The 10,277-nt window shown below is 47.1% G+C and overlaps 1 protein-coding gene across 1 annotated transcript; it reads left to right on the forward strand.

The window, feature by feature from the left end:
• Positions 1-303: 303 nt before the first annotated feature.
• Positions 304-9,986, forward strand: LOC115652786 (alveolar macrophage chemotactic factor-like). The gene is made up of 4 exons (XM_030565231.1): positions 304-463; positions 3,992-4,118; positions 7,163-7,246; positions 8,983-9,986. Exons 1-4 carry the CDS (start codon positions 406-408, stop codon positions 9,005-9,007), a joined length of 294 nt encoding a protein of 97 aa, XP_030421091.1. The 5' UTR covers positions 304-405; the 3' UTR covers positions 9,008-9,986.
• The last annotated feature ends 291 nt before the right edge of the window (positions 9,987-10,277 follow it).

A 10,277-nucleotide genomic window follows, 5' to 3' on the forward strand; every position in this document is an offset into this window, starting at 1 on the left:
GTTCTGCTCCTCTCTCCACATACCCCAGTTATCCATCAGCCTGCGCAATGCCCCAGATTTGACTGTGGTTACTCCTTTATTACATCAGTGAACCAGGAGTGAGCTGAGATCTGGCCTCTGAAATTCAGCAGCTGGTGAACAAGGCAGCACAAAGCTCAATCTCTTTCATCATCTCATGTTACTGTTTTCTTAGTGCCAGAAAGGAATTAAAACAAGCAGAATAAATCCAATTTATTTGTGGGTTGTTAGTCTGTAAAAACTCTGTAATCTCAGCTAAGATCCTCCTTCACATGCCACACAGGATAAAAGCGTCAGTGCTCCCACATGGGTCTGCAGTTGCCACCGAGTTGATTTTAAGTAGCTGTTCACCACCAACAAGCCAAGAGACAAACCAGCAAAGCAGCCATGGACAACAAGATCACGTTCTCCCTCCTGCTGCTTACTCTCACAGGCATCTGTCATGGTAAGCCAGTCAAAGTACTTGTAGTCTTTTCCCTTGTTAAAGCCTTTTGCAGTATTTGCAGGAAAAAAAATAGGGTTTTAATGTAAAGGTGTATGGAATTACTGAACAGTTTTAAACTCACCACACGCTGTTTAAGATAACAAATCACACAGAATGCATGCAGAGTTTAAGACAATTCCAGCCATGGCTTCACTTCTAATCTCAGACCAGTTTTAAACTGATGTAACACCACTGATTTTGGTGAGATGATGCCTGATTTACACAGATGAAAGTGAGATCCAAATCGGACCCTGAATACAGGAACAGTGTGCTGCATTTCTGATGCTTCAGGTCTTTCCCCTGCTTGAGGTGTCTTTCATAGAATATCAGAGTTGGAAGGGACCTCAGAAGGTCATCTAGTCCAACCCCCTGCTCAAGACAGGACCAATCCCCAATCTTTGATATCAGCCACTCCAGGAGAGAGACAGAACCTCAAACTCAGCTGTTGGCTGGTTATTAAAGGGGGGAACTGGTTTGCAAGTCTGTTTCCAGACAGTTATTTCAGCTGATTCACTCCAGTGTTTAGGGTCCTACATTCCGTTCCTTTGTGACGTGTAGTGGTGAGCAAATCAAAGAGGACAGGAAAGCCTCACCGGTGGGGGAAGAGAGAGGAGCAGAACTAATGCAGAGTGGTCCCCATCTCTTCTGTTAAGGCTCAGGAAGACCCTTAGCTGATGTGGGAATTCCATGGGGATGGGTCAAATGTAAAGCACTGGAGCAGCTGCTGTGTGCTGCTGGCTAGTCAAGTGGGTGTTCGCACCAAAAACTAACTAGGCTTCTAGCAGCAACCGTTTTGGCCTCGCTCCTGTGCTGCCCTCAGTCAGGGAGGTAGAAGAAGAGCTCGGTGCAGCTTGAAAGCTTGTCTCTTTCATTAGCGGAAGTTGGTCCAGTAAGAACCTCACTGCCTTGTCTCTCTAATATCATGGGACCAACACAGCTACAGCAACGCTGCAAACAGGGAGCTATTGGCCAGGGGTGGACAGAGGAGCCTATGGCAGTATTGTTCCCAAGGGATCTGAAGGGGAACAGGGGGCTGGGCAGCACCATGGAGGAACTAGTACACGGTATGGTAAGAGTTTCCTTTCCTTGCCTCATCGGTGTCCCACTCACCCAGCTCCTCTCTCCTGAGAGGAGCAGCTATTGGTCATGCCACACGACACGGGAAATCTTATGGGACTTCCTGGTTCCTCCATCCCACTCTTGGCCACGTCTACAGTGGAGGGGGTGTTGATGTAAGATACGCCACTTCAGCTACGGGAATACCGTAGTTGAAGTCGAAATATCTTATTGGACTTACCTCCCATCCTCACAGCGTGGGATCAACGTCCGCGGCTCCCCCGTTGACTCCACTAGCGCCTCTCGCTCTGGTGGAGTTTCGGAGTCGACGGGGAGCACGTCTGGGGATCAATATATTGCATCTAGATGAGATGCGATATATCAATCCCCGATAAATGAATCGTTACCTGCCGATACAGCGGGTAGTCTGGACGTGCAGGCTCTGCTAAGAGCGGGTACCGCATGGCCCTTACTGACTGGGATCCTACACGGATGATTATGAGCTTTGTGTCTTGTATCAGAGAACATGAGCTGATTCATACAAATATAAGTCTGAGTGTCCTTATTTAACTCTCCTTCTATACAAGCCTCTGGATTATGGCCCTGTGCTTGTGAGGGGAGGAGGGAGAGCAGGGCATGGAAGGCTGCTGTGTGCCAGCACTGCCAGGAGCACGAGGATGAGGTTTAACTACAGCAGAGAAGTCAGTCTCCAGCCCCTTGAAACCTCCGCCTGCAGACATGCTGCACTTCCCTACACACGCCTCACTTGGGCTGCCCTCCAATTGCCAGCCACGAGTAACTGGGCAGCTGTGTAACAGCATGCTTGTTCCTACGGGCTGTCGGTCACGCTGATCCTTTTGCTTATAGCTTGTACTCCCAAGCCTCTGTCGCTGCACTGTGCAGCATCAATCCCTCTCAGCCTTCCCTTCCCTTTGTGTCAAAGACATTTCATTTGTTCAAATGAAGGGTGGTTAAAGGTGGCAGAAGTAGCATATCTTTGTTCATAGGCACAACCTAGAAACAGCTGTGGCTCAGACCTGTGCTTTGTTGAACCCAGTTCTGGTCTTGGAACTGAAAGACCTGGGGTCAAGTCCCTGCTAGGCCAGAGACTTCTGGTGTAATGTCTGTTACCGGCTTAATTTCAGGCACCCTACCAGAGGCTCAAGGTGTGACATGGCCAATTTAGGATGCCCTGCCTACACCCTACCGGAGGCTCCATGTGTGACATGGCCAATATAGGACATCCTGCCTATACCCTACTGAGGACTCAAGCTGTGACCCAATCAATTTAAGCACCTCCCCCCTTTCCCTTCTGAGGGCTCAGTGCCTAAGGCACCTATCCTTACCCATGGGGCTCAGGAAGAATCCTGGTCAATTTAGGTACCTGCCCTTTTCCCTCAGGGGTCTCCAGAACCTTCTCCCAGTGAAAGAGCCTTACACTTGTGCTCTAAACATCTATTTATTAGCAATACACACAGAATACATAGATCAAGCAAATCGCTTATGCTCACCACTCCCAATATATAGACAAATTTCACCCAATGGCCAGTCAGGGTTCATCCATCTAGGGGTTCCCAGTGATGCAGAGAGGCCAGAGTTCCAGCAATTGGATGTTGAACTGCAGTCTGAAAATGATTCCCAAAGAGCATTGGTTTTTCATTTACATTATATAGATAAAACTAGCTCCCTCCTTCAAATTTACTAAACCTATCCCATGTTCCCACACTCCTAAATAATAAAAATTGTAACCAATTACGCACTGTCACCTATGTGTCCTCCTTCCTTCCCAAGTTCTTTGCATTTTATCTTTCATGTCCAAATTGTAACTTAGTTGTGACCTTCTCTATTTGTGCAGATGATCATCAGAGCTTATCTTACCATTTGTTGAGTCTTGCTGTATCTTCCCTGTTTCCCAGCGTCTTTACAACCTTGGTGGTTATAACTCTCCTTAGGGACATTCCTGAGGAGGGGGTGCTTTATCAGCAGCAGAACATTTCTTTTTTCAATTTTAGTGGTGAACTAGCTCCCTGAGTTTCACCCAAGGTTGGTTTAATGTGGGGGGTGGGAGGGTTTGATGAGGTCTCAGGCCTACACTTCAGGCTAGTTTTTCTGTGCCTCAGGTCCCATCTGTACAATGGGGATAATGGGACTGCTCTACTTCACGGGGTGTTGTGTGGAAAAAGCCATCACAGATAGGGCCAAATAAGTACCTAAGATAGATCGTATCCTGTCTCTGACAGTGTCAGATGCATAAACCCTACAGTTGGCAGATGTAGTAGAATGTGCATCCTAAGAAGGTCTTGTCCTAATCCCCATTAGTGGGAGTGGCTTAAACCCTGCAGCAGGTTTTTCTCCCTTCAACACACTTTTTTGGAGCATTAACTTAGTTAAGTTCCTCACTCAGTGATGCCCCTCACTTTCCTTCCCTCACAGAGTCACTTCTGGGTGGAGAGTTGCGGTGTCAGTGTCTCCAGACTGTCTCGGGCTTGGTGTCACCGAAGCTCTTGGTTCATGTGGAAATCATCCCCAAAGGCCCACAGTGCAGCACCGTGGAAGTCATGTAAGTTGAAACCACAGGATTTCACAACCCAGTAGCCATCCAAATGGAGTGCTCGTGAAAGCTGCAAGATTGACAGCATTGGGGAATGGAAACCCTCGAATTTATCCCCAGAAGACCGTTCCCATACCATTTCTGAGCTATTTGGTTTGCTCATCCATCATTTTAGAAGCTCCACCACAGACTGGAGTAGTGGGGCACCTGCAGGACAAATACACTGTTGTGGAGGAGGAGTAGGCACCTGACATGCAGAGCTCCTAAATCCCACAAGAGCAGAGCCCTGCTCCTATATAGCTGAGCAGGGCACCTGCCATGTGGCATTTCCCTCTCAGAGGTGCAAGCAGAAATAATTTCTCGCTGGTATGCTGCACTCATGGGAGGGACACAAAGTGGGGGTGGGGGGGAACCTCCCCATGTGACACCTTCCTGCCCCTAGCCTGGGGTCTCCATGCTCTCCCTGTCTCCTCCCCATGATCCACATCCATCCCACATTACCTTGTGGAAGATGGAGGGAGCTCTGTCCTCCTCCCACTGCACCAAAGACTTCTGCTGTACAGACCCCAGGCAGGAGGACTCAGGAGATGCAGATGCATGGAAGGGCTGGGGTGAGGGTGGGGGGCGGGCTCCTCCTGTGTCTTTCTAGTATGCTGTATCAGCTATAAATATCTTACTGGTGCAGCATACCAGACCATACCACCGTACTTGCACCGCTGTTCCCTCTGCATAGTTAGAAGTCCTGTATGGCAACCATTTGCTCTGGCAAGCCTTCGATTGATCACCCTCCAGATTTGGTAGCCCTGGTTGAATCCTCCACAGGCCAGGATCAGCACAGAGGCCCAGTCCCTTCGTTGCGGTTCTGAGTCTCCCTCCAGCTCCTTGATAGCACAGCTCCTATGGAGTCACCCTGCCAGAACCTTCCCTGCTCGCTAGCATTGCCAGGACTCCTCAGCCTACATCCCTACCACGGACAAGCCTTCTCTAGCACAGATGCTCTCAGCTGACAGGCTGACGTAGCTACTGGCTACCACATCCTTTCAACAGAACCCTCACTGATTGAGGTGGTGAGGGAAACTGTTGATCCAGACCTCACAGCTGGTCACCGGCCCCAGCACATCAAAATCCACATATGTGTGGGCCACAGATAGTGCTACCCAAAGCATTGACACCCGCACTGGCAAGGTACATGTAGACACATGTAGCCTGAGGTTTCCTTCTGATGCATGAAACCAAACCCAAGCAGTTCGCCAGTGATTTTAACACAGGGCTATTCTAATTACAGGGTAGCCATATGTTACAGAGCGGAAAGAATCCAACCCAGAGGGAAGCTAAAACAAGCTAACAAAACACACATCTTCCCTTTAAGTCAGCCTCAGAGAAGGAGCAGTGTGAACAGAAGATCATAAGGTCCTTACCTCAGAGCCCTGGTTCAGGGCTCCCAAAGTGAATCAGCAAAACAAAGGTCTGTGGCCTCGGCCAGGCTAGTCCCTGAGAGAAACCACAGCCCATAACAGCCTGCACAGCGTCTAGTCCAAGCTCGCTTCCTTTTCCTTGTTAAGTTGCCCAGCCACAGGGTATCCTTGATTGCTCGCAGGCTTGCTTCAGCTGTAAGTGCCTGACTTGTTCCTGGCTACACTGGCACTTTACAGCGCTGCAACTTTCGCGCTCAGGGGTTGAAAAAGCACCCCCCTGAGCGCTGCACGATACAGCACTGTAAAGCTTCAATGTAATCAGTGCTGCAGCACTGGGAGCGCGGCTCCCAGCGCTGCAAGCTACACCCGTAAGGGATGTGGTTTACGTGCAGCTCTCCCAGCGCTGGCGCTCCGACCACACTCACACTTCAAAGCGCTGCCGCGGCAGCACTTTGAAATTTCAAGTGTAGCCATACAAGGGATAGTCCCCTGTGCCCTACCCAGCAAGAGATACTTAAGATTTCAAAATCACTTCCTTCATAGCAGTGATCAAGCAAAACGTCAAGAGTCACAGGTTACCCCTTGAGCTCTAGCAGAGCTCTCCTTGTAGTCAGTGGGAACTGCCTGAATTTATTTTGGGAAGTATCTGACCCTTAGGGAGGTCTGAATGGAAACACCAAAGGAAAGGCCATAGCTAAGTAGACATTGATTATATATAATTTACAGAGCTGGAATGCAAAATGATTTTTTTAAAAATTGTACAGACTTAGGGCCAGATTTTCTAAGTCAGGCGTGCACCAATATTGGCACCATTTGTTAGCACATAATGAGCATCCATTCCCGTGAGGGATTTTTTTATATATTGAAGTATAAGGGCCTCCTTGTGCTCTCACCCCAGTGCAAAGCAGGAGTAACAGCACTAAAGTTGATGGAGTTACACTGGTGAATAATCGGAGCCAATGAGATCAGAATCAGTCTCTATGTGTCATTCAGTCCAAGTTTCACCTGAACAAAGTGTACATTTCCAAAAGGAGCCTATTGACAATTAACTACTAGGGCCAGATTTGGCACTCAGCTCCGGCTGTGCCACTCCGGTCACATCACTGACAGGTGGAAGAGTCAGGGCCAGTGCAACCATTTACGTGACCTTGGTGATCACCTAGAGTGCTAAGATTTGGGGGGGCGCCATTTTCTTCAGCAGTGACCTTGGCGGCCAGATCATCGGCCGCCCCGGTCGCCGCCAGCATTTAGGCGGAGGGAGCTGGGGCAGGGGAGCGCGGGGAGGGCCGTCTGCAGCAAGTAAGGGGGGGAGCGTGCTCGGCGGGGGGCGTGCTCAGGGTCCTCGTGCACAGAGCAGGGGTGAGCTGGGGCGGGGGGGTGCCTCAGGGCGGAGGGGGGGAGCTGCCGCAAGGGGGGCACCTCAGGGTGGAGAGGGGGAGCTGCCAAGGGCGGGGAGGGCTCAGGGCAGGGGTGCGGGGGGGGCGCAAGGTGTAAGTTTCACGTAGGGCACGAAACATCCTTGCATCAACCCTGGGAAGAGTATGAGTGAGAGCAGAAGTTAGCCTAGAGGCTGCTATTTTTTCTAGACTCTCTAAATGTGTTAAGATTATTTTAAAGAAATTGTTCAATCCCTTCCAGTGCGAAACTGAAGACGAGCCAGCAAATCTGTTTAGATCCCCAGGCCAAATGGGTGAAGATGATCATTAACAGGATTTTACGCAGGTAGCTGTCAAAATGATCTTGTTACTGGAATTATTCTGCCAAAGGGCAGGTTGTCACAGATCTTCTGAAGAGAAATAATCCCCATATTCCTTCCAGTGTAAATGCTTCTGTGATCTTCAGTGCTCATTGTCTGAAGGCCCATTTGAGCAATACAATGCCAGGAATCTAGAAAGCTGGGGATTAGCAGAAGTCTTTGAATACAGCAGAAACAGGGCACATCCATAAATCTTAAAATTATCCCAGCGATATGCAGCATGTTAGCAATGTACATGGGTAAGCCAGTGCCCTTCTGGTTAGTGTTCTGCTGTGCCATGGGAGAGACCTAGTCTGAAGGCTTGGGCGCTGGTCTCTCCTAAATTAATAGGAGCTGATGCACCACAAAGGGAGAGCCTCGCATTCCTCTGCTGTTTATTGTCTGGACTGCCTCAGAGACTTGGCCAAAAAAGGGTCACTAGGACAAGGCTTTACTTGTGTGTGGGTGTGAATAACAGGCATGAGAGCTAATTAATACATCTGGTTGTGCAAGCTGTATTTAGAATTGTTTCTGACAACTTCTCATTCGCACAAACAAAAATGTACGCAAGTTCTGCCAAGCAGTCAGTAGGAACCAGAAGACAATATTTCCTCCACATAATCAAAATCTGTTTGCTAGCCATGGCATTTTGGCGGTATTAAAGTACTGCAGAAAGGGATCTGGGGGTCATATTGAACCCCAAGCTAGATATGAATCAGCAGTGTAACACTGTTGCAAAAAAAAAAATGAACATAATTCTGGGATGTATTAGCAGGAGTGTTGTAAGCAAGACACGAGAAGTAATTCTTCCGCTCTACTCTGTGCTGATTAGGCCTCAGCTGGAGTATTGTGTCCAGTTCTGGGTGCCACATTTCAGGAAGGATGTGAATAAATTGGAGAAAATCCAGAGAAGAGCAACAAAAATAATTAAAGGTCTAGAAAACCTGACCTATGAGGGAAGATTGAAAGAATAGGGCTTGTTTAGTCTGGAGAAGAGAAGACTGAGAAGGAACATAACAGTTTTCAAGTACATAAAAGGTTGTTACAAGGAGGAGGGAGAAAAAATGTTGTTCTTAACCTCTGAGGATAGAACAAGCAATGGGCTCAAACTGCAGCAAGTTTAGTTTGGACTTTAGGAAAAACTTCCTAACTGTCAGGGTAGTTAAGCACTGGAATAAATTGCCTAGGGAGGTTGTGGAATCTCCATCATTGGAGGTTTTTAAGAGCAGGGTTAGACAAACACCTGGCAGGGATCGTCTGGACTCTAGATCAGGGGTAGACAACCTATGGCACGTGTACTGAAGGTGGCACACGAGCTGATTTTCAGGGGCACTCACGCTGTCTGGGTCCTGGTCACCGATCCAGGGGACTCTGCATTTTAATTTAATTTTAAATGAAGCTTCTTAAACATTTTAAAAACCTTATTTACTTTACATACAACAATAGTTTAGTTCCATATTATAGACTTCTAGAAAGAAATCTTCTAAAAATGTTAAAATGTATTACTGGCCCAGGAAACCTTAAATTAGAACGAATAAATGAAGACTCGGCGCAGAACTTCTGGAAGGTTGCCAACCCCTGGTCTAGATAATACTTAGTCCTGCCATGAGTGCAGGGGAGTGGGACTGGACTAGATGACCTCTCGAGGTCCCTTCCAGTCCTATGATTCTATGCTCTCTCTGTATTGTATATGTTGTGATTTGTTGTAATGTTTGCATTACAGCTCATCTGGCAGGCCGCACAAATAGGAAAAGCAGAGATAACACCTATAACCCCTTGCGGAATTCTCAGCCATGATGTATCTCCAAGGGCCAGGCTGTTCATCGTTTGTTTTACTCTTTCATTCTCTGTCCACACTGACGCATCCCATATACAGACTGTTAGTTTGAGAAAGGAAGCTACCGGAGTAAATATACCGTCACACTACCAGGAGACCTGTGAGTTTTATGGCATGATCATGCTGCACTCTTTTCTGTGGAGGCATTTGGAGCTGAATCCTGGGCTCAGCACAGTCAACAGAAAACACTTTCCTTGATTTCAAAGGGTCAAGGATTTGGCTCTTATTGAATTGGCCTTTAGAGCAACGCCATCTGTGAGTCTCTCGTTGAAAAGCTGGGCAGTGTCACATTTATTCGTGCAAGAAGGCTGTGATAATCACAGAAAAAAGAATGAAGCAAAAGTATATGTTGGAGTGCCCCAGAATGCAAAAAAAGAGTTTGCGTATATTGATACAATCCTGTTAATAGCAAGAAGTAATGTCACTGATGATTGTTAAACAATTGCACTATTTAGAATGTCTTCAGTATTTTAAATGCTGAACTCTTGATTTTATACACGTTATCTTTATCACTAGCCATAAAACTGCATGCCAAAAAAAAGAAGAGTAATTCTATTTTTATCATGACATGTCTCTGTCATTTTCGTGTGGTGTGCTGTCACACTTTAACATGTCAACCAGGGGGAAGATGGTTTTTATACTTCCCCCACCCCCCTTTTATTTCTGAAAGTTAGTATTAGTGGTTGTTACAATCATTCTATAAAATATTATATCTTTGTTAAAATGATAAAACATGCTCATAATTTGGCAAGTTGCATCCATGGTGTTCTGAGCACTTATTCATGGGCTAACTGGAGCTGAAAACTGAAGATGAGTGTCTGGTTGTCTGGCCTGCATCAGAGACTTGGCCAAAAAAGGGTCACTAGGACAACGCTTCACTTGTGTGTGTGTGTGTGTGTGTGTGTGTGTGTGTGTGTGTGTGTGTGTGTGTGTGTGTGTGTGTGTGTGTGTGTGTGTGTGACTTTGTATGCAATACTCAGAATTGCTCTGCCTGTTTTTCAAGGGAAGTAAACTTGGCTACGATTTTTTTAGCAATAAAAAATATTTTGCTAAAATCAATTTCAATTGCATCTGGAATCAATAGAGATTTGGTATGATTTCCTTCTTTTTCAAAAGGGCATCAAAGTCACCAGATTCCTTTTCTGATGCCATCCACGTTTCTGGTTTGAATTCAGTCCAAT

Source organism: Gopherus evgoodei, chromosome 5 (genome assembly GCF_007399415.2).
Source record: "Gopherus evgoodei ecotype Sinaloan lineage chromosome 5, rGopEvg1_v1.p, whole genome shotgun sequence".
NCBI lineage: Eukaryota > Metazoa > Chordata > Testudines > Testudinidae > Gopherus > Gopherus evgoodei.